The sequence below is a fragment of the Canis aureus genome, chromosome X (genome assembly GCF_053574225.1).
Source record: "Canis aureus isolate CA01 chromosome X, VMU_Caureus_v.1.0, whole genome shotgun sequence".
In the NCBI taxonomy this organism is placed as follows: domain Eukaryota; kingdom Metazoa; phylum Chordata; class Mammalia; order Carnivora; family Canidae; genus Canis; species Canis aureus.
In genome coordinates this window covers 124,297,299-124,324,710 of record NC_135649.1, presented here as the reverse complement: position 1 = coordinate 124,324,710, position 27,412 = coordinate 124,297,299, and the positions used below count along the sequence as shown (strand labels likewise).

Sequence of the window (27,412 nt, the reverse complement as noted above, 5' to 3'; positions counted from 1 at the left end):
CGCGGGAACATGTTGCGGCCACAGGACAAGGGGCTGGGTGGCCAGAGGACATGGGCGATAGCCCGTGACCCCCACGGGTGAGGGTGGAACAGGAACTCGGACGCGCCCACAGGAAATGATGCCGGCCTCACATGCAGGGACCTCCCAGACACACGTCACGACACAAAACGTGCAACGGGGACAAGGCGGGCAGCCAGGCAGACCCGCAGCAGGACCACGAGCCAGGCACGGTTGGGGAGCTCGCGCTGCACCAGGGGCCAGTCGACACGGGATGAACCCATCAGCGTCGCCTGTGGACGTCTGACGATCCTCTAAGAGGCCCAGCTGCGAAGGGAGACGGGAACCCGTGTGACCCCTGCTCCATGAGCCATGTGACTAATGTGAAACGGAGACGCAGGAGTCCCCAGATGGCAACAGAACGTCTGAGGGACATGGACGCAGGTGACATCCTGAGTGAGCCGATAGCACGAACACCCAGAGGGGACGACGCCCCGCGGCCACGGCGGGTATTCCCTGAAGGAGAGGTTGGTGCTACGCGGAAACACGGGATCAGGTGGATGAAACACCAAACCACGGAGCAGGTGCACACGAGGCAGGTGACACACGCAGCGCACAGCCCAAGTCCCGCTGCAGCTCGCATGCTGTGGGGAGACGTCCCCCCCCGACACACGTGCTGCGCAAAGCGCACAGCTCACGTCCCACTCGTGGGTGGGACACCGCATCCTTTCCGCACGAGAGCAGCGCAGACCCAGGGCCGTGCACACGTCCAGCTGCCCCCACGCTACACAGGAGCTGAGCCAGTGGCACAGGGAGGCACAGAGAGGACAGGAGCCATGCACACGCGCGGTGGGGAGGATGGTGGCCAGAGGGACCCCTGACACATTTCTCCCCTGTGGACACTCACGGACACCCCGAAGCAGCACGACAACAGACATGTGAGGTCACACATGTGCAGGACACGAGATCCACAGAGCATCAACTGCACTTTCACACACTCACCAAAGGCCGTCTGAACAACACGTGCGTGACACAACTGCACTGATAACAGCAGCAGAGAACGAATTTAACTAAAGACGTGCAGGGTTCACGCAGAAACTCTGAAACCTCACTGGGAGGAAGACAAGCTCCAAGACACGGAGAGAAGCCCGCGGACACAGATCGCAGGAGAGACTGTGAACACGGTGGCAGGTATGAAGGGGTGACCCCAGGAGCTCACCTGCTGACCTCTGTGCAGATCCCACGACCCCTCCACGGCCATGCGGCCTGACCCCCAGGCACCCACCCACTGACCTCTGTGCAGATCCCAAGACCCCTCTACGGCCACGCAGCCTGACCCCAGGAAACCCCTGCTGACCTCTGTGCAGAAGCCACGACCCCTCCACAGCCATGTGGCCTGACCCTCAGGAGCTCACCCGCTGACCTCTGCAGATCCCACGACCCCTCCACGGCCACGTGGCCTGACCCTCAGGAGCTCACCCGCTGACCTCTGTGCAGATCCCACGACCCCTCCACGGCCACGCGGCCTGACCCCCAGGAGCTCACCCGCTGACCTCTGTGCAGATCCCACGACCCCTCCACGGCCACGCGGCCTGACCCCCAGGAGCTCACCCGCTGACCTCTGTGCAGATCCCACGACCCCTGCACGGCCACGCGGCCTGACCCCCAGGAGCTCACCCGCTGACCTCTGTGCAGATCCCACGACCCCTGCACGGCCACGCGGCCTGACCCCCAGGAGCTCACCCACTGACCTCTGTGCAGATCCCACGACCCCTGCACGGCCACGCGGCCTGACCCCCAGGAGCTCACCCGCTGACCTCTGTGCAGATCCCACGACCCCTCCACGGCCACGCGGCCTGACCCCCAGGAGCTCACCCGCTGACCTCTGTGCAGATCCCACGACCCCTGCACGGCCACGCGGCCTGACCCCCAGGAGCTCACCCACTGACCTCTGTGCAGATCCCACGACCCCTCCACGGCCACGCAGCCTGACCCTCAGGAGCTCACCCGCTGACCTCTGTGTAGAACCCACAACCCCTCCATTGCCCCGTGGCGTGACCGGGAGTCCCCGGAGCCTAGGCGGCCCTGAGCAACACCTTCAATGCACGAGAGCCACACTCCCCACTGAAACGTGACCACAAAGCACGGCGCCACAGCACGGTCGTGGCGCCACAGCACAGTCGTGGCGCCACAACAGAAACACACGTGTCTGCACAGGGGCAGGATCCAGTGATCCACGTGCACCCGTGATTCGCTCTTCCCCCGGGGGTGCCAAGACCTCCCCGGAGAGCGTACCCCGACAGCGCCACATACAACCGCCTCACAACCTGTGACACGCGTTCTCGTCACAGCTGCAGGCCCTGGACCTGCAGAGAGAGGAGGCTCCACCTCCCCAGCCCTGAAAGGATTCCCAGTAAATGACGCTGAGCACAAGCCACAAGGAAATCCTGGGTGCGACGACGTGCGTCAGCGTGAAAACCTCCCCTGCGCCTGGACGGCAGAATCGTGAACACGGGACACAGGCCCAGCCCATGGGAGTGCTGGCCTCTGGAGCACGGGGAGGACCTGTGCAGGAGCACGCGGGGCAGGGGACGCAGGGGCACGCGGGCAGCTCAGCGCCCAGGGGACACATGCCCTCGCGTGGGGGACTGTGCATGCAACTCACAGCCGCTTCCTGCTGCAGCATCAGCACTGCAGGCTCTGCGGATGGGTATGCGCACAACCCAGGGGGGCCCACACGGGAGCCGTCCACCCCGAGACGGGAAGGGCCGGGCCGGGCCTGTGGGAACCCTCGCGTGCTGCCACAGAGCCCACTCAGGGCCACCCGCACAGCCACCGCGGACATGCACATGGACACCTGGGTCCGGGACGCCGCATTCACGGGGCACGCGTGAGTCCACATGGTGCACGCCCGCAGCAGGACGACAGCCAGAGTGTGCAGAGTCAGCCCTGCACACCTCGACGCGGACACGCCTGCAGCACGGCGTCCAGGACACACGAGGCCACCGCAGGCCGGTCCCTGGCATGAAATCACACCGCATGAAGGCCTGTGCGCAGCCCCAGGGACAGAGGCTGGGGGAGCCCGGGACCGCGACCCAGGCCGCGCGTCCCTCGCCTCGTCGGGCGGGGCTCCCACGCAGTCCCACGCGGGCTTCGAAGGGCAAGCCACTGGGATGGTGAGCAGCCGAGCTGCGCACTCGTGGGCGCCCACCTTGGCCACGCGGCCCATGTCGTCCATCGTGGCTCTCTCGTGCGGGAACTGGGCGAAGGTGTGCTCGATCTTGGAGATGACGGCGTCCACGTGCAGCGTGTCTGTGGGGCGGCCCCGAGGGAAGTAGAAGGCAGGAATGTTCTGGCTGGCGGCGGGCGGCAGGGGCTGCTCCTTCTTGGCCTGCACCTGGGGACGACACAGACACACGCGCGTCAGAACCTGCCCGGGCTGCTCTCCATGCCCATGCGGAGGGGCCGGGCAGCAGGACATGCACCCGGGACATCCAGACACACGACGGCAAGCAGCCCCTGCGGGGGTCGCGCACCCACGCTGCCAGCCCCCCACCCCAGCTCCTGCCCCAGGCTGGACCCTGCGGGACGGGGACAGGGACGCCTAGGCTGCCCGAGGAGGCGGCGCGGAGGCTCGTGGACAGGGGAGGGCCAGCCCAGGGCTCAGGTGGTCGGTGACGGGCGGCTGCGTGCACCCAGGACAGGGGACCCAGCGTGTGCAGCACAGAGGTCGCCAGACCCGCCCAGCACCCTGACCCGACCCGCGGGAGCCACGCACGCAGCACCCCGCCCGCCCCCTGCTCGCCGCACATAGCGCGGCCCGGGCCGCCCCGTGGTGGCAGCTAAGGTGGCGGCTCCATGTGCCAGCACCATCCCGGCCCCGCTGATGACATGTACTGGCCGCCGCTCGGCAGAGCGGACGCAGGGGATGTGCAGTCACCTCGTGAAGCGACAGCCGTCCGCGTGCCGGGTTACGTCAGTAAAATCCCGGATTGGTGTGCTCCTGAACGCGTATGCACTTTCCCAGAAACAGGTCGGTGACACGCGCACGCCAACGCACGGGTGTCCGTCCGTCCACCCCCAGGGACAAACGACAGCTGAGGCTGCCATGGGGGACGGCCACCGGAACCCGCCTGGAGCTGGGGAGGCCTGGGACAGCGAGGCAGGGACGTCCCGGGCTGCGCTCAGAGGCCCTGGCTGCCCCCCTGCCCCGCCCCGGGCTCCCAGCAGTGCTTGGGGGTTTGTCCTGCAGACCCAGCAGGGAACACCGCCCCCCGCCCCAGGTGCCCAGGCCCACAGACCGGAGGCTGATGCTCACCCACAGGGAGGGTCTCAGGGAAGGGGGTAGACGCCCAGGGCACACTGGGATCACGGCTACAGGGGACGGCCCGGCAGCCCCGACCCCGAGGAACAGGGATCCCCACTGTTGGCAGGGGCGCCCAGACACGGACATGCACCCGCCTCACCTGCGCGGGCAGGGCCTGGACCCCGAAGGCGGTCACCCTGACACACGGGGCTTCTGCCCAGCTGCATGACGGCCACAGGCACGGTCCCCGTCCCCTTGATCACAGGTTCCCCTGGACCCCGTGCCCCCCTCCAGTCACAGGTCCCCGCGCTTCCCGTCCCCCGCCCCATGGTCATAGATCCCTGCAGTCTCTGTCCCCCCTCGTGGTCACAAGTCCCCACAGTCCCTGCCCTCAGGTCACAGGTCCCCAAGCTCCCCGTGGCCCCCATGGTCACAGATCCCCGTGGTCCCTGTCCCCTCTAGTCACAATCCCCATGGTCCCCATCCCCTTCCCACCCTGCAGTCCCTATCCCCTCCACAGTCACAGGTCTGGTCACGGTCAGCCATCTGTTCACCCCCTCCGCTCTTCTGCAGAGCCTTCCCCCTGGAGCCATGTGCTCCCACTCATCAGACCTGGCCTCAGTTCACAGTGGGGGTGGCGGAGGCGCCCATACAGGGGACATAGCTGCATAGCGAGGTGCACAGGGATGGTGAGGGAGACGCCCCCAAATGTGGAGGGGGGAGGGACAGAGAAGGAGGAGGGAGGTAGGAGGTGGGAGGGGACCAGGGGGACACAAAGGGAGAGAAGAAGGCAGGAGGGAAAGGAGAGAGGAGAGAGGAGGGAAGTGCCTGGAGAGGGTCAGAAGGCAGGAGGAGGGAGGGGAAGGGAGGGGGAGGCAGGGAGAGGAAGGGGGAGGAAGGAGCAGAGAGGTGCTGGGTGCAGGGTGCAGGGGTGCGGATGGGAGGGGCACAAAGCAGGCTGGAGGAAAGGGGAGCCCAGGGACACAGCTTCCCGTCCCTGCGCTGCACACATGCAGCAGGTCACTGGAGTCCTGGTCAGGTCAGGGGAAGCCTCCCCTCCTCCCCTGCACGGGCACCGCCCCTCCCCCTTCCCCCTGGAGGCTGCTGAGGGAGCAGGGTTCCTGCTCAGGGGCGGATGCTGAGGACCAGGAGCCCAGGAGCTGGGCAGGGGCAGGTGTGCAGGGCCTCTGGCACACTCCGCATGGCCTGCCCCAGACACCCCCACTCCCTCAGTCAGCCCCTCCCACACCAGGCTCAGATCCCGCCTCCACGGCCAACACCCCCCCCACTCCTGCAGGAGGGTCACAGGAGGCCAACAGGTGCTGCGAGCAGGTAACGGCCACACCGGCCGCTCCCAGCCAGACGGCAGCAGGGCTCCGAGCCGCTGGGCCCCACACCCACCCCGAACCACAGAGCAGACTGGGGGCCGAGCCAGGGCAGCTGCGAGGGTCAGGAGAGCTCACCTGTGCAGCGTCCAGGCACAGGTGCCCAGACTAACCCTTGACTCGGGGCCCCACGGGTGCCCAACAGGGTCTTGTTCAAAATGCCCTTGGGACCATCTATACCTTGACGAGAAAGCACGGCCTCAGGCTGCCAACGCTCCAGGGGAGATGGGGGGGGCCCTGGGGAATCTCCATCCTGGAGGGGAGGCCTGGAGGCCAGTGGAGTCTGGGTCCTGGAGGGGGACCTGGGAGGCTCATGGAGTCTGGGCCCCGCAAGGGGACCTGGGGGGCCTGTGGATTCTGCGCCCCGCAGGGGGACCTGTGGATTCTGCGCCCTGGAGGGGGACCTGGGGGGCCCGTGGATTCTGCGCCCTGCAGGGGGACCTGGGGGACCTGTGGAGTCTGTGCCCTGGAGGGGGACCTGGGGGGCCCGTGGACTCTGCGCCCTGGAGGGGGACCTGGGGGGCCCGTGGACTCTGCGCCCTGGAGGGGGCCCTGGGGGGCCCGTGGACTCTGCACCCTGGAGGGGGACCGTGACCCAGGCCGTGCATGGAGCATTGTTGCCACGACCGGGGCTGCACACGGAGCCTCGGCGCCCAGGGCAGAAGCGCCACGGGGCAGCCAGCAAGGAGGGAGGCTGGGCTCCGTGTCCGTGTTCCCAGGCCCCAGGTTCCCAGGGCTCGTGTCCACAGGCCCCATAGCCCGACGCATAGCTCCAGGAGCCGGAGCGCAGCCCGGCGAGGCTGCGGGGACGTCCAGGGTTAATCTCGGGGACATAAATAGACCCGGCGGCAGCACAGCTGCAGGACGCACATTCCTGTGGGCCACGGGTGCCGTTGGGAGCCGGCCACCCCAGCCGCCGCCCAGTGGGAGCAGGGCTCGGCTGAGTCCCTGGGCTCCAGAAGGCCACACGCCGCGACGGCGAACCCGCACCGGCAGGTGCGCGCGGAGCAAAGGAGTGGGGCCCGGCTCCCAGGTGCTGCGCCCGCCTTCCTGCCGGCCGCCCCCTCTGTGTGAGCCCGTGGGGCACGCCGCCCGGAACTCCCTGATAAAGACGACACGTCCCCTCGCAGAGCTATTTCTGTCCAGCACACTGAGTCACCACGAGGCCGCCGAGCGGGAGCACGGCCGCGGCGTCCAGCACACACACGGCGGGGCTACCCCTATCCATGGGGGCTGCCCACGGGTTCCCATCGAAGCCACCGCGGCCTCTCGGGGTGGACAGCCGCACCTGGCACACACACAGTGCAGGCTGTGGCTTTGCCGGGGGGATCCTGTCTGAACACCGGCCTCCTGTCACAGGGTGAGGGTGGGGACGTCAGAAGGGACCTCACCCCCTCCCGCGGGACAGACACGCAGGAAAAGCCCAGTGACGGTGATGGGCCTGACAGGCCATGGAGCTGCGCTGGGCAGGGTGCGTGTCAGCTGCAGTGGCCCAGGGCGCACCCCTACCTGGGCCGCGGATGCGCAGCTGCTGTTGGGGTGGGCCGGGGGGCCCCGAGGGACGCGCAGGTGAGCTTCAGGCACTTTGAGGCCGCGGCGGGGGGGTGGGGGGACAAAGGGTCCCCAGGCACACGTTCTCCTCCCCTCCCATGGGCTGTCCCTGTGACGGGGCACACGTGCCAAGGAGCCTCGCACAGGACGCCCGGGGTGCAGAAACAGGACCCCCGAGCTCAGGCCGCGGTGCAGAGGAGCTGGAATGGCCTCGGCACGGGCCGTGCTCCTGGGGAGGTTCTGGGTGGCCCAGCAGCACACGTGACTTGGGGCGGGACACGGGCTCCCAGGGGCAGGGACCAGGCCAATGTGGCCCCCTGGGGCCTTCGGGACCTCGCTCCAGCTCGGTGCCGCAGGCACAGCACACAGGGAGGGTCTGCTCTCCACCAGGCCGCGCCCACGGGGTGGAAACTGTGCGCAAGGTCTTCCCCCCACCCCCACCCCGGCCGGGGCACCACGGACAGTCAGCCGCCTCCCACACCTCACCCACAGGCGGTCCTGTCCCCTGCTGGCCCTGGCAGCCTGGGTCCAGGGAGCCGACCCACCCCAGCACCGTGACCCCGCTGAGCCTGCAGCCCTGCTCGGGTCCCCACAGCCAGAGCCCAGAGGCCCCGAAGTCACCGGGGGCGGCCGGCTGGACATAGAGGCATGTCAGCTGGGGATGGCGTCACGGGGCCTCCCCTGGCTCGGTGCAGGGCCCATGGTCCCCGTGGAGGACCCTGCAGGGCCAGGACGGGCAGTGACAAGGGGCAGGAGCGGGGACCAAGGCATCGCCCAGGGTGCACAGGCTGCCGCTCCACCTGGGGGAGCCTGGGGAGCACTGCCGGGGGCAGGGGGCGACGGAGCGATTGCTGGCGTTCCAGCTCAGCCAGCGCAGGCGACAGGGCAGCCCTGATCCTGATCCGAGGGCCGGGGTGGGGTTCCCTGACCCAGGGCCCACGGGCTGCAGCATCAGGGAATAAGTGCCCCCAGTGGGTGCCGCAGCCTGAGGACCCGGGACGGCAGGTGTGAGGCGAGCTCGCAGCCCAGACACACGTGGACACACTCCTGATGCCAACGCAGCACAGCCGCTGTGCCCGAGGCTGCTCCGCACCAGCTCCTGCAACACCAGGCCCCACCCCATGTGTCCCCTTTCCATCTCTCCTCTCATCTCCACCCTCACCCCTCCCATCTTTTGTCCCCCTCCCATCCTCAACCCTATCTGTCCCCTCATCCCTCTCCCCATCCTCCCCCTCCCATCTCTCCCCTCTCATCCCCCTCTGCATCCTCAGCCCTCCCGTCTCTTTTGTCCCCTCCCATCCTCCTCCCTCCCCATCTCCCCTCTCATCCACCACCTCCCCCAACCTCATCTCTCCGCATCTCTCCCTTCACCCCCCTTCCCATGCTCACCTTTCCCTGTCTCTCCTCTCATCCCCCTTCCCATCCTCCCCCCTCCCATCTCCCCTCTCATCCCCCTCCCCCATCCTCACCCCTCCCCATCTCTCCCAATCTCATTTCCTGCATCCCAGTTAGCCTCTCTCCTGTGGGGCTGTCAGGCCACTTCCCGAAATCCCACCTTCCCCCATCCTCCCTCATCCCTGCCCTTGCCGCTCCCCGCCCCCTGCAATCCCCTGTATCACCCGCAATCTAGCAATCTATGTCCCTCCATCTCTGTCCCACCCACCGTGCCGGTGGCCCCCGCTGGCACAAGCATATGCTGAGCTCTGTGCCCAGGGCCGTGTGCACATCCACACCCAGATACCCCGGGGTGGAAGGAAGCCAGGAACCCCCCCACCCCGCTGTTCCTCCCCGAACCGTCCCTACCCCCCCACGAGAAACACCATCTGATTGACCACAGGGCCCTCAGAAAAGAGGCGCTGTGCCCCGTACACCCCGTCCCCCCCCCGCCCCCCCGCAGGACACGGCTGACTGCTGTCTCCCGCACGGGAACAGCCTCCTGCTAAAGGAATTCACAGAACTTGTCCCCACAGTGATGCTGGAGATGCCGGTCAGCCTAGGACCACCAGGGCTTCAGGAACCCCAGCCCCGAGGGCAAGGGCAAGTCACTGGCAGGACGGTCAGCCCACCTGCGGCCCAGGCCCAGCGCAAGGCGACACCTGGAAGGTCAGCCCACCCAGCACACCGGGAGGAGCAGCCGCGGGTGTGAGGACTGCACAGGGCCGATCCCCTGATCTTCCCTCCGCCTTAAAGATCCCGAGCAGGCGCTGGCGTGGCCAATTGCTCCGGGTTTCCTCACATGGAGGGAGCAGAGCACAGCTCCACCCACCTCCCCACACAACCTCGGGGCCCCCAAGGCACAAAGGGCCCAGCAGTTCCTGACCCTAAAACTGCAGTCGCAGCGTCAGCCAAGCAGCCCTTCCCCGCCCCCGATGCCCCCACAGACAACTGATTCCCCCTCCCAGCCCCGCACAGACCTGGGACTCTGGGGGCTCTTTCCTGAGGCCACATGGGCGCCCAGTCCCCACGTGCCAAGGGAACGCTGGGCTTTCACGTAACAAGTGTCAGTCGGCCCAGACAGAAGGCACTTGGGCAGCAGTGCCCCGCCTCCAGACCTGTGCTGCTGTGCCGCATCCTACCTCCACCCTGTCCTGTCTCCCCCTCCGGCCCTGCGCTCCTGTGCCCCCCACCCAGACCACCCATCCTGTGCCCTGTCCTCCCCCAACCCGTCCACTCTCCCGTCCTGTCCCCCCCACCAAGACCACCCACCCTGTGCCCACCCCATCCACCCCCCATCCTTTGCCCCGTCCAGTCCACCCGATCCTGTCCCCACATACGGCCCCCTGTCCTGTCACCCCCGTGCAAACCTGTGGTCCTGTCCCCGACCGACCCCTGGCACCTGAGCACTAGGGGGCAGGCGGAGGGCGACAGGCCACAGACAAACCCGCCATACAGAGTAACTTGGGAACTCACAGGAAGAGCCAGACTTTTCAATTTCGGGGTCCCCTGAGACTAGCTGACGACACACAGACACGTGCGTAGACACGCACGGACACACGGACGCACACAGACACACGTAGACACAAACATACACAGTCACACACACAAAGCCACGTTTTCCTCCTCTGAGCTCACGGGACGACAAAGTTCACAAGCCAGCGGGTTAGTACAAGCCCCTGACGACAGGCTGCGGGAGCCCCGGGGGGACACGGCAGGGAGCGGGGACGCTTCCATGGTTCACGCAGGGAAGAGCCCCGGGGATGACTCCCGAGGACCGCCAGCAGCTGGGGGACAGGCGGTGCAGGCGCGCTACAGGGACGGCGGTCCTCAGGGGCGGCTGAGGACGGGCTGAGGACGGGCGGGGCGGCTGGCCCAAGGCACACCGGCTGCCCGGCTCCCGCTCCGGGGGACGCCCGCACGCCCCGACCACCCCGACCGCAGAGGGCAGGCCCGGGCACGCCAGCCCCCATCCCGGGACGCGGCCCCCCGGCCCCGCCGCCGCACCTGCTGGAAGGCTTTGAGTCTCTTCTTGAAGCGGGACGGCAGCACAAAGTCGCAGCCGCGGGCCAGGGAGGCCAGCTCCTGCCGCAGATCGGGGTCCTGGCGCAGCGACAGCTCCCGGAGCCGCATATCGGCGCGCACGGGCCTCCGCAGGCCGGTCCAGGCGCTGCGCTCTCGCTCGCGGGGCTGTGCGAGCTCGGGGGGCTCAGGGGGGCCGCGGCGCCCGGCGGGACGGTCCGGGCAGCCGGGCTCAGCGCGCTCCATGCGTGGCCGGCCGGGCGCTCTGGGGGCCGGGCCCGGGCGGCGCGCATTCCACAGGCTGACGCGGGCACATGGCTGCAGGGGGGGGCTCCCGCTCCTCCCCACGGCCGCGGGCGGGAGCCACTGGGCAGGAGGGAGCCGTCGGAGCCGGCTCCTGGGGTGCTCTGACCGCCGCGCTCCCCGCGCCCCTGCCCCTGCCTGCGCCCCTGCTCCTGCCTGCGCCCCACAAGGAGCCCTGTGGGACACGCCTGCTGGCCCCAGGGGCGGGGGCGGGGCGGGGGCGCTGTCCCCGCTGGGAGGTGACCCAGCTAGTCAGCAGAGGCGGCGGAGGGGGGCGGGGCGCTCTCCAGAGCAGCTGCTCCCTCCCTGAAATCCTGCCCGGAACAAAGGGGTCTGCGCCACCACCCGCCCTCTGCACTTAGGGCTGAGGAAATACAGCACGGGGTCCTCGAGGCCTGCAGGATCCCACCCGGCCTTCCTACAGAGGCAGAGGCAGACCATGTGCCGTAGGGCAGCTTGTGCGGAATATGGGTTGTGTACCTTGGATGACGCGCAGGTAAGCGGGGAGCAGCAAAGGCCACTGGTACAGCGGAGGAGCTACCAGGGAAGGCGACCCAGGTAAGGGAGGGACGCTCACTGCAGGAAGTGACCAGAGGGCCACGGAGCACAGTATGTGAGGTTCAGGACGCAGCAGGGCGCACCCGGTCCAGGTGACGTAGGACGGCCCCTACTAACACGGGCACAATGCAAGCTGATGTAGGCACACAGCACAGGTGGCCCCACGCCGCGGCCGCACAGGGACTGTCCTGACCGCGCACAGACAGCACAGAGTGGACGGAGCAGGGGGCTGGGAACCTAACGTCCCAGGCTCTCCACCTCCCTCGGCACCAGGAAGGAAAGACGCAAGGAGGAGGCCGACCCCCAAAGCCTGCCAGAGGTCCCCCATGTGACCCGAGTGGTTTCAAGGACAGGATCCCAGGTGTGACACAGACACTAAGGCACACCCAGCAGCAAAGGGGAGCAGAACCTCAGCGTCCAGCCATCCCACTGACAGGAACCAACCACCCTGCAGGGCCCAGAACAAGTGCACCTGCAGGGCCCAGAGCCAGCACACCTGCACTCCCCAGAGCTACACACCTGTACTCCCCATAGTGAGCGCCCCTGCAGGGCCCAGAGCAAGCACATCTGCACTCCCCACTGACACACCTGTACTCCCCAGAGTGAGCGCACCTGCAGGGCCCAGAGCAAGTGCACCTGCACACGCCAGAGCAAGCGCACCTGCATACTCTAGAGTGAGCATACCTGCAGGGCCCAGAATGGGCACACCTGCAGGCCCCAGAGTGAGTGCACCTGCATACTCTAGAGTGAGCACACCTGCAGGGTCCAGAGTGAGTGCACCTGCACACCCCAGAGTGAGCGCACCTGCCCTCTCCAGAGCAAGTGCACCTGCACGCTCACAATGAGCGCACCTGCAGGGTCCACAGTGAGCACACCTGTACTCCCTACAGCGAGCACACCTGTAGAGCCCTGAGAAAGGACACGTGTAGAGCCCTGAGCAAGCACACCTGCAGGGCCCAGAGGGAGCCCACCTGCGCGGCCCAGATTAAGGCCTGCCATGTACTAGACAGAAACACTTGAGTACCTAGCCAGTGTTACGTTTGGGGTATGGGCAGCCGAGATGCCCCTCCGTGGACAACACTGTGTCCTCCGGAGAAAGATGGCCCTCTTCTTGTGACGACTCACTCGCTGCAGGCCTCACCCCGCCCCGGACGCCTGTGCCCCAGGACCCCACCCGCAATCTGCTCCCCCTGAGGCTCCTTGGCCGCCAGCGCCTGGGTGGCCACCCAGAAGGGAAATGACCCAGGGGGCTGCTGCCCTCTGCAACCCCCCAGAAGATGGCAGCTCTTTACTGGTCCTTGCCCGTCGCCGCCGTCGCATCTCTCCCTTCCTTCCTCTGAGGTCTGTCCAGTGCGCACCGCCTGGCAGGCACAGCAGCCACGTGCACAGGGTTCACGCGGACGGTGCAGTCCAGCACACGGCGTAGGTACTGTTTGAATAAGCGCACTCAGAGACACAGGCGTCCCGAAGACACGCAGGACCCCGGAGCAGCACGAAGCCGCGTTAGCTCCAGCACACGCCGCTTCCTGAACCAGGCCCCCACGGACATGGGCGGGCGTCTCCTTTGCAGACCCTCTAGAGCTGGGCCCCCAGGAAACCGCAGGACTCCAGGGACACCTCATCCGCCTGCACTTGCCATCCCGCCTCCCAGCAGGTGGACTCCCAGCAGGTGGACGTGGCCTCTCTTCCTGCTCCAGGGACAGGGACATCCAGGAAATGCCAGCGGTCACTAAGCACTGGCCCAGAGCACACTGCACCCACCTTCCCTCCATAACAGGCTTCGCTTTCAGGTTTATGGAAATGCAGGGCTCCCATGAGCTCCCCTCCCCCGCCCCGGCCCCGATTATGAACGTCCGGCCCTAGGCTAGGCGGCGCATTAGTGATGAGCGATGAGCTCACGATCCCTGCGAGTCCTGCGAGTCCTTCGGGCTCCTCCTGGTGCTGCCACCTGGGGGCCTGGACCCCCCACAAGGACGCGAGTCTGCAGCTACGGGGCCTAGGGCCGGGAGAGCAGGGGCGCCGCCCCGAGTGCCCTAAGCACCCTCCCTGTTCCTGTTCTAAGTCCTGTTCCGGAGCACGTCCCCCACCCCCACCTCCCCACTGTCTCACCCCAGCAAGTCCATCTCTGCCACTTCTTATAGGTCTTCTAGGATTCACAGGTCTGCCACGACCCCGTCTGAGGCGTCCAGACACTCAGACCTGGGCAGGGCGTGCAAACCGCCAGGTTCCCGGAACACGCGGGTGCTGGGCGACCTGGGCGTGCTGTGTGAGACCACAGGGAGGCTGGTCCACTCAGACCCAGAGGCCACTGGCAGGAAGGCTGCCCGAACACCACGCGACCAGGACAAGGGATCCGGGGATGGCGTGCATCAGACAGGGCCGTGGGGTGTCCTGCCAAGCACGGCCATGCCGGCTGGTTTTGCTGCGTTCCTCTTTCCTGCATACCCCCAACAGGACATGTGACCTGTGCAGCTTGAACACACGGGCAGGGCCTCCCTGCCTCCCCCTTGCAACGTGACCGCAGCCTGTCCCACAAGGACACGGTGGGCTCTTGCGGGGGCCACACATCGCTGCCGCCACGGGAGTGTGTGTGTGAGCCGTGCACGGGGCCGCCCCTCCCTGCTGGTGCAACGCTCCTGGCGTGAACACAGGGCGGGCAGCAGACCGCCACGCAGAGCAGACGCCTGCCCCCCGAGGGGCCCCACATGCCGCCCCAGAGCTGTGAGCTCTGCCCGTTAGGTCCTCAGCATGGGGCGGTCTGTTCACGCCGCGGCGATGGGGCCAGAGCACAGGAGGCCCACGGCAAAGCAAGGCACGCCATGCAAGAGCTTGGGCGCCTGCGTGTGGCCTCACCGGGCCGGATAAAACGCCACCTTCAAATGAAGTCCTCTGGCTTCCCTGCTGCGGATTTCTGCAGCGACCGAGGCGTGCGCGAACCAGGCACCACGGCACGGGGCTCTGTGAGACGTTCCACGGATGGGACTGCTGCACCGGAAACGCTGCTACAAGCCCGAAATCTTATTCCAAATATAAAAAAAGAAAGCTTTTCCTCATTTGTCCACCTGTACGTACGTTTTGGGGTAAGATTATTAGCAACTCAAGAGTTCAGAGGTATATTTCTGAGAGTGGGGGGGACATAGGGGCACAGAGGGACAAGCATCCCCGGTCCCTGCCGTCCGATTCACATTTAAAATACTTCTTCCTGAAGAGCAACTGCGAACCTTCTGACGGTCCAGGACGTAGGACGGACCTTACGCAGGATGACCACGTATGAAACATAGCCTGAAACACACCCCAAAACCTAAATGTAAGAGCCCAGCTTGCAAATCTCATAGAAGAAAGAGGAGCAAACCTTTTCGACCCTGAGCGTGGCAAAGACTGTTTAGATCATGCCATGTCCTATTTGGGACACAACAAAAACCCGTGGCAAGTCGCACGTCATCGACACGTGAAGCTTTCCTGCTTCCGGAGACGTGAGCACGAAGGGAAAGGACGTCACCGAGCAGCAGTGGACGCTGCACGTGCAGCAGCTGTAACGGGTCGCGCAGGGAACCGCAGCACGTCCACGCAAAGCGAGCAAGCCCGCGAAGGACGCAACGCGGGAGGAGGACAGTTCACCGATGACACACACGGCCTCAGCGCACCCCCGGCCAAAACCCTAGGAGCTGCTTGACAGCCGTCCCGTGAGGCGTGCATGGCGTGACTCCGGGGACGCGGACGCCCGCAGTGTGGAGCGGGATGGAAGCTACCACAGGGAGGGCGGGCAGATCCCGTGCGCCCCCCGCGGGACGCCGAAAGGCGCCGCCACCCTGGAGAACAGCGCGCCCGGTTCCCCAGACTTTAAGTGTGTGTTCACCGTCACCCCCAGGAACTGCACTGCAGGCGTCTCCCCAAGAGAAACGAAAACATACGTCGACACTAACACTTAAAAACCAAAGTCCTGGGACACCCGGGGGGCTCATGGGTGGAGCTTCTGCCTTCGGCTCAGGGCGTTGCCCTGGGGTCCCGGGATCGAGTCCCGCAGGGAGCCTGCTTCTCCCTCTGCCTGTGTCTCTGCCTCTCTGTGTCTCTCATGAATAAATAAATAAAGTCTTTAAAAAAAAAAAATACTAAAATCCTCAGCGGGATTCATCATGACAGTGGAAAGCAGCCCAGGACGCAGCGGGCGGCACAGGCCCAAAGGAAGGCACCACCACGGGGTGCCGATGGAACGCAGCTGTTGGCGATCTGCAGGACGCACGGCTGCAGAAGACGAGCCTCACAACAACACTGGCTGCTTGGGGGACACGGTGGTGTGTCAGAGTGAACGGAGCTTGAGCAGGAAAGGGGAAAGCACCGCCTAGGCGACAGCCAGGCCACCTAATGTCTGCGATAGCTGCACCCCGAAGTGGCAGCTGTCCACCTGCCAGGGAGCCGTTCAGGGGCATCGGGGCAGGTGCAGCTGGGGACAGACCCTCCCGTAGGTGACGTCCAGGACAGTACAGCTGCGAGCCGCAGGGCAGGTGAGCCTCTGGGGCATCAGCATCCAGGCCGGCTTCTCTGGAGCTGGGGAGACTGGAGGCCCTGTGAGTCAGCAGGGGCCCCCCGAGAGTCAGAAGTGTCCCCACCTGCCATGGAGCCCCTGCATCCCCCCACCCGCTGTGGGAGCCCCTGAACCCCAGAACGTCCTGAAGGACACTCTGCCCTCCCCAACAGACAGGGTCCCATGCCCCCCTACCATTTGAGGGGGCCCATGCCCTCCCGCCACCTGAGGAGGCCCTCGCACCCCTCCCGAGGGACCGCCATACCCCCCAACGTCGTGAGCAAGTCCTCACACCCCCTACCTCCTTCAGAACACCTGCGTTACAAAGCACGTGCTTCAAGCTTTATACAGAGAACCCTCCCGGCTCCATGTTAGAAGAGACTCCAACCTAAGACCGGAGGAAATACCCGAAGGGAACCTTATCGGCGACCAGAGCGGGTGCAAAGGAAGCTCTACTGCCCAGGCGGCGGCCCTTGGCGTTTCAGGAACGTCAGATCCCACCGCCAACGCTGTGTCTGCTGACGGTGGTCACAGGCGAAGGTATCCTGGGTATCCTGTCCCCTGATGCGTTAGTGCGCCTCTGGGGGAGTCCCCCAGGGACAGTCGGGGCTTCCCCAGGCCCAGGAGCTACAATGCTCTGAGACGTGGTGAGACGAGGCGACGTTAGGGTTACTTATACTCTAACCTGAGTCCTTATCGCTCACCACACAGCACACGGAGGATGAACGAACATGGTAGGTCACCAGGACGTTCCCCATGGGGGGCAGAAGCAGGCAGGAGGCCCTGGAGGAGTGTGAACTGGCCACTGGTCCAGGTCGCCAGGACGTTCCCCACTGTGGGGGGGAGGAGTAGGGGGAGGCCCTGCAGGGAGCGTGAACTGGCTGCTGGACCAGACCTCAGCTCTAACATCTGTTTAAAGCACCACTTTGCGTCCTCTAGGAAGGAAAGCCGGGTCCGTGGTCCCTCAAACTGCACCTCGATGTCTCCCGTGGACGAGGTCCCCGGGGTAGGAAGTCCCGCAGACACTCCCGTGCACAGTTAGCTCTGACTGCCCTGGGAAGAACCTCCCTAGAGGCACGTTTAGGGTCATCGTAGCAGGGACATCCTGGTGGGACTGTGGGAGTCAGACGCATGGAGTCCCCCCCATTCAGACTCCATCTTCTCCACGGGGAGTCAGGCAGGGGGCCGTCCAAGTGTCCCTAGCATTTATGTAACGTGTTTGCAAACCCATCACGCAATCCGTGTGCGGCGACACTCGCGGGGTGCGTGACGTAACAGGGCCATCGGGCGCTCAGTGGGAGCGTTTGGACGACCTGTGCCTCCGCGTCCTCGCAGCTGGGGAATCACACGGAGCAGGGCTGAGAAGCCGCCGCACAGGGCGCACCTTCCGCCTTCCCGTGTCTGGAGCAGGGTGCTTCTGTCCCTGGGACCTGCCCTCAGACCGTGAGCAGCACCCGACCGTCTCGTCCCGTCTGTGCCTGGGAATCCGGTCTCCGTTCACACGGCCGCCGCAGCGCGTGGGCGGGGAGCACGGCACTGGGGCCCTGGCATCTGGTCCCTGTGAGAACACCTCGCTGCCCGAGGTTCCCCTGAAACAGTCCGTAAATTCCAAACATGCTAGGACGCGCTTCAGGTCAACGTCACGTCCCAGACAAGAGCCGACGTTGCCGTGAAAACCCCAAAGAGAAAAACCGCGTTCTGCTCCTCGTCAAAACGGCTGCCCTGCTGGTCGCGGGCACTGCCGAGCAGCCCAGGGACCTCCCATGGCCCCGAGGCGGCGGCAGGTCCCAGCAGCCCCTCCCTGGACCTCCCATGGCCCCGAGGCGGCGGCAGGTCCCAGCAGCCCCTCCCTGCCTCCTCCCGCGTCCTGCACCGGCACCCGCCGGGCCTCAGGGTATCTCAGGGCTGCGGCAGCACACGGGGTGCGTCTCTGCCTTGCGGGGGGAGAGCGCAGGGGCAGAGGAAGAGGTGCACAGCCTCCAGCAGAGTCTGTGCTGCGCGTGGAGCCCGACGCGGCGCTGGATCTCATGACAGAGACCATGACCCGAGCTGGAAGTGAGACTCGGGTGCTCCGTGGACTGGGCGTGAATCGTGTAGCTCACTAGTGTGCCCCCCCCCCCTCCGGCGCACAGCATCCGCGAGCCCTGGCAGCCAGCCGAGGAAGCATGCACAGCACCCTGGGCCCAGAGCGCTCACCCTGCCCGAGCACCCTGCCCAAGCACCTGCCTGAGCACCCTGCCCCAGCACCCTGGGCCCAGAGCCACACCTGCCTGAGCACCCTGCCGAAGCACCTGCCCAAGCACCCTGCCAGAGCACCCTGCCCAAGCACCCTGGGCCCAGAGCCACACCCTGCCCAAGCACCCTGGGCCCAGAGCCACACCCTGCCCAAGCACCCTGCCCAAACACCTGCCCAAGGACCCTGCCCAAGCATCATGGGCCCAGAGCCACACCCTGCCCGAGCACCCTGCCCGAGCACCCGGCCGAAGCACCCTGCCCTAGCACCCTGGTCCCAGACTTGGGCCCAGACCTGCACCCTGCCTGAGCACCCTGCCCAAGCACCCTGCCCGAGCACTGTGGGCCCAGAGCTGCATCCTGCCCAAGCACTCTGCCCGAGCACCCTGGGCCCAGACCTGCACCCTGCCCAAGCACCCTGCCCAAGTACCTGCCCGAGCACTGTGGGCCCAGAGCCGCACCCTGCCTGAGCACCCTTCCCAAGCACCCTGGGCCCAGAGCACTGTACCCTGCCCAAGCACCCTGCCTGAGCACTGTGGGCGCAGAGCTGCATCCTGTCCAAGCACTCTGCCCGAGCAACCTGGGCCCAGAGCACTGCACCCTGCCCGAGCACTGTGGGACCAGAGCTGCATCCTGCCCAAACACCCTGCCCGAGCCCACGGGCAGGTGGCCACACGCCTCCCAGTCAGATGGCTGCAGGCGGCCCCGCTCATCAGCCAGCCTTCCCGCGGCCCAACTGCTGCAGCCTCTGAGCGAGGCGGGACACGGGACGTCTTCCCAAGTCCCCTTGTCCCCTCCTGCCCAATGTGCTTCCCACTTGACATGAAAAACCTCTCTGTGCTGTGAACACCTGAACTTAACCCGCAGCGCCACACACCTCCGAGCCTGCTTTACAGAAACACGCCCTTCAGAAGGCATCCAGGGCCCGTCCTCATGCAGGGCTGACCTGCCACCTGCAGGCCCCACGGGGTTCACGCGAGGTCACGGGGTCCCAAGGCTCCAGAATGCACCTGTGAGAGCGGAGGAGCCTCCCCGAGACGGGCTTCGGGGTCAGCCCCGAGAAGACCTGCTGAGGACGGATGCCCCCGGCCCTGCGAGAGGCGAGTGCTGGCCTCTCACACGCCCCGCGGCCTCCGGGCGACGAGCGCTTCGGGTGCGACCGCAGACCGCGTGTTGGTCCTGCAGGTCAGGGGGACAGCGACCCGAGCCAGGGCAGGCAGGACGGTCTGGGGCCTGCAGCTGGAAGAGCCTCCCTGGGGGGCGACCCGGGGCATCCACAGCAGGCGGGGTCTGGCGTAGCCTTGAGCCTCCTGCCTGCTCCCTGCAGACACCCCGTGGGCCGCGTCACAACAGGTCCCGGCGCAGCAGTGGGCACCAGCCACACCTGCTCGTGAACTGCTGCGGCCACCGCGGCAGGGCTCTGAAGGGCCACGGAGCCTGGCGGCAGAAATCCACACCTCGTCCGCTGCACCCCTGCCTGTAAGCACCCCGGACCCTTTAGGGACGAGACCACACAGGAGGCAGTTACCTCTAGGCTCCACGCCCGAGCCTCTAGAAGAAACTGCAAAAGCAGGCCCCTGAAGGCCACGACTCCAGCAACCTCAGGAGCCAGACGGCCGCGGGTCGGCTTCAGCGCGCAGGGCCGCCGTGTGGGGACCCACCAGAGCGCGACGCTGGTGCAGTCACAACCCACCCCCCCATGCTACCCTCAGAGGTGCGAGCGGAAGTGCGCATGGACTTACAGCTCTGGTCCCCGTGGATCGACGAGTCCCTCGTGCGTGTGGGCCGCTCCTGGGACTTGAGGCGGCTCCCAGCGGGAGCGCGGTGGACGCGGGGGCCAGGCTGGGCACCCCCAGGCCGTCCAGCACCCCGGGCTTGCAGGCGGGCGCTGCGGGGGCGAGCAGGGCGCCGGGGCTCCTCCCGGGCACCTTGATCCGCTGCAGGCAGTCCCGCAGCAGCGCCTGTGTGCTAGACTCACTGAGCCAGCGCAGGAACAGCTCGTCCACCTTCATCTTGAGGACCGGCTGCAGGACTTTGCCGGGCGGCATCCTGACGGCCGAGCCGCGCTCCCGGGGAGCCCCTCCTCGGCACCCCGCCGGACGCTGCGGGCAGAGTGTGGCCGGAATGGAGCTCGGCCAGGCCGGGGTTGGCCACCAGCGGGAGTCCCGGGTCCCGGGGACGGGCGGGGTGACAGCCGGCCTAGTGACGGTGCCGGGCCTGCAGCCCCGGGCCCTGGGGGCCGAACCCGGAGTTCGGGGTCCCGGGTAGGCAGGGATTGCCAACCTGCAGTTCGGAGTCGTGGGGTCACGCGTGTAGAACCCGGAATTCCCGGTCCCAGGGACCAGGGATTGTGAACCCGGAGTTCGGGGTCACGGGCTGGGGGCGCGGAGTCCAGAGTTTGGGGACGCCGTGGTCACAGGCCCAGAGATTGGGGTCCCGGGGTCACGAGCCGGGGCGCGGGGTCTCAGGGGTCACGCGCCTAGAATCCGGAATTCTGGGTCCCGGGGTTGCGAGGTCACGGCCGGGTCGCGGGTCCGGAGTGTCAGGCGGCTAGAACCCGGAGTTCGGGGTCGCGGGGTCACGCGCCTAGAACCCGGAGTTCAGGGTCGCGGGGTCGCGGGGTCACGCGCCTAGAACCCGGAGTTCGAGGTCGCGGGGTCGCGGGGTCGCGGGGTCACGGGCCCGATACCGAGGCGAGGCGCGGGGCGCGGGTGGGGACAGAGCCCGGCCCCGGCGGGGGCCCCGGCGGGGGCGCGGGCGGAGGTCCGGGCGGAGGGCGGCGCCCCCGGGAGCGGGAGGGGCGCCGGGCGGGGTCCCGGCGGCGGCGTCCCGGCGGCGGCGCGTCAGGAGCGCGGACAGGCCGGCGCAGCCCCGGCAGCTTCAAAACGGGCGCGCCGGCCGCGCTCCCCAACAAGGTCGCCCACGTCGCGCGTCACCGCAGCGCGTGACGTCATCACGGCGGCCCGGGCCCCGCGCGCTCCCCGGCGTCGGACGCGGCGACCTTGGCCGGGCGCGGTGGGGGCGTGGCTGCAAGCGGGGGGGGGGAGGGGGCCGGGGGGCGCTAGGGCTGGGCGTGGGGGAGGGGCAGCAGCCTGGGGGTGTGAGCATGCGCAGTGCGTGCCTGCCGCGAGGCGCTTGAGGGAGCGGGGCCGGCGGAGGGCCGGGGGCGGGCATGCGCGGTGCGTGCCTAGCGGGAGCGAGCCGGAGGCCCGGCGGGGGCCGGGGCGCGCATGCGCGGTGCGTGCGCGGCGGGAGCGCGCGGACATGCGCAGTGCGTCTCCGCCGACCACGGGGACGAGCGGAGGTCGGGAGCGCGCGCGAGGCCCGTCCTGCAGTTTTGCGGGAAAAGCGCAGCCTCAGCCCGCAGAGGACCCTGCTTCGCTGAATTTCCTTTATCAAACGGTGTCGGTGCGTCGCGCGCGTGCAACTGTTGAACATTTGCTTTTTAGCAAGAGAACGAGCTCGTGAACAATCGCAATAGTAATAAATGTATCTTGTGGGAGGTGTTATTAGTGACCCCGGTGACCTTTTGCCCCCTGAGTACCTTATTTCCGTTTATGCTTTGAACAGCGCCGTTACATCATTCACAGCGCACACCTGCACTCTCCTCTTGGCCTCTTCTATTGTGTTTTTTTTGTTTTGTTTTGTTTTGCAAACGGCGTTTCTTTTCTCTGTAGTGTGGTTTTGTAAAAACGTTTTCAGGCTCTGGCCCCCTTTCACGGGGTCGTTTCCAGGCTCTGTGAGCCGGGTTGTACGGAGCCGTGTAGGTGCAGCTAGCTCACTAAGTGTCAGGTGTAAGTCTGCACGTACCACGGTTGCAAACACCATGCGTGTTTCACAACTGCCGAGAACACTGCGTGCACGCCCGCCACGAGAGCGCCACGACGTGGGAAGTCTGTGACGTGATTTCTGTTAGCTGGGACGACAGGCTGCTGTGGACGACAGGCTGCTGTGGGAGCTGTCGTCCCCGCAGAGCAATCCGTACCCACGCACGGCGCTCCCGATCACGGACACACATCTCGCAGGGAACAAAGGTGCCTTTCACCCCGGGGCCTTGAGGAGCTGCCACTTGCTGTGGTTTGGCGGGGGAAGGGCCTGCACAGGACGGCTTTGTGCGCCTCGGGGCCTCCCAGGCCGGGGGAGGCCCATGCAGTGTCCTGGGCGGCTGCCAAGCGCCTGGACGGCAGCTCCTCCAGGACAGGAACAGAATGCGCCCTCAGTGAGTGCTGGCTGGGGGGGGGGGGCAGAGAGGTGCCCTAGGGGCCCCAAGCTCCCGCGCCCCAGCCCTGCGCCCGCTTGCGCCAACTCAGGAGCGCAGTCTGCTGCTGACTCGGTTTCCCTAGTGCGTTTCGCTGAGGGACCTGGAGAGGAAGGCACTGAGATGGGTGGAGGACACCGTGGCTGCTGCCTCTGCACACCTGAGCCCGGTCCACTGCGGCCGCAGCCCACCACCGGGCCCCACAGAGCTGGTGCAAGCGTCCTTGGCTTTGGCCCTCCGGGGCCTGGCTGCTTGGAAAGGCCGCCCTCCTGGCGCCCCGTCTCTGAACGACAGCACAACCACGTGCCCGTGTGCAGAGCCCGGGGTGCTCGATGGCAGCCCTGCGCGTGAGGATGAAGTCGCCCTAAACGGCGCACGTGAGGCCGGATCTCACGGGTCCCAGGCTGACCCTAAGCCGCAAACACACTCACGTGTGCACCTGCAAACCAGACTGACCCAGTTCATAGCTGCCAAGTACCTGCATCCAAAATGAGTTGCTTTTTTCTCCTTTTTAAAATCTTTGTTTTTATCATTAAAATGAACTCCGGTGGCGCCTGAGTGGCTCATTCAGTTGAGCTGCCAACTCTTGGTTTCTGCCCAGGTCGTGATCTCAAGGTCATGAGGTCAAGGCCTGATTGGTCTGGAGATCAGCGGGAGTCTCCTTGAGGTCCTCTCTCCATCTCTCTGCTCCTCCTGCTCCTTCTCGCTCTAAAATTAACCTCAGAACAAAAAGCGGCCTCCACAATAGCCATAAGCATGCCCATGTCTGATATCAAGCAATTTCCTTCAAAGGAGCGAAGCGGGAGCTTAACGGGGTTGTGTTGGGCCCTGCTGATATGAACTGTGCGTCCCTGCCCCTTCTCTTCCTGCTGTATTTGTTGCACGTTGCTGCTGACCGACTTCCTTTCCAACATTTGGTTTGGTTCGTGGCTCCATGACGCGTTCTTGTATACAATTCTGATGTGGGGCGGACACCTGGGGGGCTCAGCACTTGAGGATCTGCCTCGGCCCAGGGCGTAACCCTGGGGCCCCGGGATCGAGTTCCACATCGGGCTCCCTCCTGGAGCCTGCTTCTCCCTCTGCCTGTGTCTCCGCCTCTCTCTCTCTCTCTGTCTCTCATGAATAAATAAATAAAATCTTAAAAAAAAAAAAAAAAACAGGGACGTGGGTTGAGGACCTCACAGACCACGGGGCTGTGTGTCTCTGGCGTCCTGCACATGAGCCCCGACCACTGGGCGATGTGTGTATGTCCCGACGCCGCTGGGATGCTGGGAGAGCTTTGACATTTGCTGTCAGCTCGTCTGAACCCATCCGTCAAAGCTGTGTGGTTGAAAAGTGTGGGGTTTTTGCCCAATCAGAAGTGTGTCCATTATGATGCCGCCCTGGGGTGTGGGTGGGGGACCTGTGGGTGAAAACCCCTGAAAGATGGAAGGTGGACAAGGAAGAGCCCAGAGGCCCTGTGACCAAGTTTAGGGAGAAGGGCCAGCCCGGATCGGTCTAGATGTTTCAACTAGAGCACTGGGGATGCTTGTTACGCACAGGCAGCTGATTGATACATAAAACTGGAGCCACTGAGTCAAGCAGGGATGGAAATGGTCACGTGGGGTTGAGGCACTCGAGGTGCCTAGCTATGGCTGGGAGGAGGAAGATCCCTTACAGACATGGCATCTAGGCCAAGTCCGTGGGCTGGAGGCCTTCACAGGGGCGCTTGCACACCCACTTGGAGTCCAACAGGGGGTCCAACATCTGGGCACACAGTGCACGATTCCTCTTCTGCGAAATATCCAGAATGTGACAATCCACATAGGCAGAGAGCAGATCCGTGGTAGCTGGGTGCTGGGGAGTGGGCCACAGGGGGCTGCTCTCAGAGACGCGGCCTCCTTCCGGGGCGATGAGAACATCCTGGCAGCAGGCAGTGGGGAGCATGGCTCGCCTTTGGGCGAGCGCCAAATGCCACTGCGTTGTAGCCTCCTAGGCAGTGACGTTTATATTACGTGCACCTCACCTCAATTTCGCTGGAAGGAAGCACGTAGGTGGGGAATGAATGAGAGGCAGTCGAGAGAGGAACCCGCGTGAGGAGTGGGAAGACGAGGCACGCGATGGAACTGGAGGGAGCGACACAAGAAGCCCACCGTTGCCTCTGGAAAGTGAGACTCTGTTCCCTGCAGTGGCTGTGCGGCTCCGTGGGAGCCCCAAAGGGACGCCCCACGTCCTGGCCTGCAGACCTGGGGAGGGGGCCTTAAATAGCCAATGGGATGATGTGAGGATCTGAGACGAGGTGGCCCTGCGTCCAACCAGGGGTCCTGGGAAGAGACAGAGGAGGATCCACAGACGCAGGGGAAGAGCCCCGTGAGGATGGAGGTGGAGATGGGAGGAGAGGAACAAGGGCGCCTGGGGCCCCAGACGCTGGAAGAAGCGGGAGGGCCCCTCCCCGGAGCCTCCGGAAAGAGTGTGTCCCCCCAGGACCTCAGACTCAGGTCCCCAGAGCTGGGGGAGCACATGTTCCTGTGGTTTTATGCACCCACGTTACGGGAATTGGTTACAGATGCCACAGAAACTAGCCCCCTGGCCGCTCGTGAAAACGGGAAGCTTCTGGTGAAATAAGGCTGAGAATCTTGTTCTGATGCAGCTGACGGAGGCCGCGAGGAACGCTGTTCCTGCCCTCGGGGGGCGGGGGGCGGGGGTGGCCCAGCCGGCAGGTTCATCCGTGTCCCGGAGAGCTCGGCATCGCGGAGGAGCGCCTGTTCCGTTAGGTTCTGTTCCCAGGCGGTCACGGTGGCCTGTGCGTGGAAGTCTCTTCTTTTCCTCTGGTGGCACAAGTATTTTGTCGCATGGCCCCATGAATGAACATCCATGTTGGGGACACGCATCCCCTGCTCAGGGCTCAGATGCTGGAGGCTCCGATGGCAGCGAGCGCTTGTCCGAGGTCCCGCCAGCCACAGGGGCCCTGCGAGCTCCCTGACGGGCCCCCCTCGGGCCCCAAGTACACCGCCCCGGACCTGCGTCACCTCTTTGATCCATCGAGGCTGCGTCCCGGTTCCTCAGACGACTCCCAACCCCCCGCACGGACGCCGCCTCGGCCCCTGCGCCGCTTGCCAGCGCTTGTTTGCAGAAATAAAAGTAAAGCGGGAACACGCCCCTTCTCCGTGTTCATCTCTGATCCAATTGTCTCCTGCCCCCCGGCTCCCCAAGGTGCTGTTTTGGGGTCGGATGATAAGGAAAAGAATTTTGTATTTGGATAATAAAATTTCCTTACTTGCCTTCAGCAACCTTCAATTCAATTTCCCGTCCCCGAAGACAGCATGTAGTAGGGAGAGAATCCGATGCGTCGTTCGTAGGGGGAAAGTGCCACCTTGATCTGAATGTGCGGGGCGGACGGCGCTGGGTGGCGGCGCTGGGTGGTGGCGCTGGGTGGTGGTGCTGGGTGGCGGTGCTGGGTGGTGCATGGAAATGGTCCGGGGCGGTAGGAAGCGGGGAAGGCTGCACTCTGGAAGGGATAATGAGGTCCGCTTGGGATTCCAGGGGCTGCGGGTGCACGTCACACTGCCCCCCCCCATTACCGGCTCGGCCCCGCTGTCCCCGAAGCAGCCAATACATAGATGAAGGGCGTCCGCATGTGAGGGGGCCCGGCGGGAGCGCAGGAAAATATAACAGGCGGGGGCGGGAGTGTAGGATGGGGGCCCACAGGTCACCGGGCCAACACGGGAGCGCGCAGGAGCGGGTCTCCTGGGGGGCCAAGGGGGAGCTTCAGGATGGCAGCAGGGACATGTCCCCTGATGACGACATGGGGACTCAGGGCATTGATCCTGGGGTGGGGGTGAGAGGGAATTAGAAGCACCTGCTATAGTGAGTCGTGCTGCATGTTGGAAACCCAGGCCCGCTGGGAGGGTGACACCTGGGGCCCAGGCTGACAGACAGGGGAGCGTGAGCAGCACTCGGGGCCCGGGTGCGACCTTGTGTCCAGGTCACAGATGCTCGGGGACGCACGGCAGGTGCCACCTTGCTCCCCCGGGACTCGATCCTTTGGCGTGCTGGGTGACAACAGTCACCGTCCTCCCTGTTCCTTGTTAGACGTGAGCCCCGATGAGCTTTCTGGCTGCAATCTTCGGCTTAGGTGGCGAACGCTGGGGGCCGCGCCTCTTTCTTCCATGCATGACACGCAGGTGCTGTCTCCGAAGGAGGACGAGAGCACAGACGGGTTCTGTGGCAGGAAGCTGGCCTTTCTGGGACGTGTTTCCAGAAGGAAGAGTCTTTCCCTGTCAAACCTCCATGGACACGTGTGCTCTGAAGAGCCCCACAGACAGCAGGGGTTGGCTCCACCTCCGCATGTACTGGGCGGCTGAGTGGACCTCGGGGCTCCCAGACGCAGGAGGGACCCTCAGGGCGGACAAGGGCTACAAGCCAGCATGACCTCTGCTTCCTCACCACCCTCATCTGATCACAGACAGGACCTAACAGTGACCTGGGCCTGGGCCTGGGTGACCTCTGTGACCTCACCGTGTCCTGGGTGACCTCCATGACCTCACCATCCTCATCTGATCACAGACGGGACCTCACAGTGACCTGGGCCTGGTCCTGGGTGACCTCTGTGACCTCACCATCTCCTGAGTGACCTCCATGACCTCATCACCCATATCTGCTCACAGACGTGACCTCACAATGACCTGGACATGGATCCTGTCCTCAGGTGACCCCTGTGACCTCACCACCCTCAGGTGTCACTTCATCACCTCTGCTCTGCTCAGAGATGTGACCTCTTAGTGACCTGGATGTGGAGGTGCTCTCAGGTGACCTCTGTGACCTCACCACCCCTGCTCTGCTCAGAGATGTGATCTCTCAGTGAC

The 27,412-nt window shown here is 65.5% G+C and overlaps 1 protein-coding gene across 2 annotated transcripts in view; it reads right to left on the bottom strand.

Moving 5' to 3' along the window:
• Positions 1–21,064, bottom strand: part of PPP2R3B (protein phosphatase 2 regulatory subunit B''beta) — a 35,980-nt gene extending 14,916 nt beyond the window's left edge. The window contains exons 1-2 of one of the 2 annotated variants that reach the window (XM_077888897.1): positions 20,053–21,064; positions 3,209–3,394 (exon numbers count right to left, since the gene is read on the bottom strand). In XM_077888897.1, coding sequence (XP_077745023.1) covers positions 3,209–3,394; positions 20,053–20,358 — 492 coding nt within the window. In that variant the 5' untranslated portion in view covers positions 20,359–21,064. Of the gene's footprint in view, positions 1–3,208; positions 3,395–10,680; positions 10,938–20,052 lie in introns of those variants that run through there. The other variant, XM_077888898.1, reaches the window with a different exon arrangement.
• Between the last annotated feature and the right edge of the window lie 6,348 nt (positions 21,065–27,412).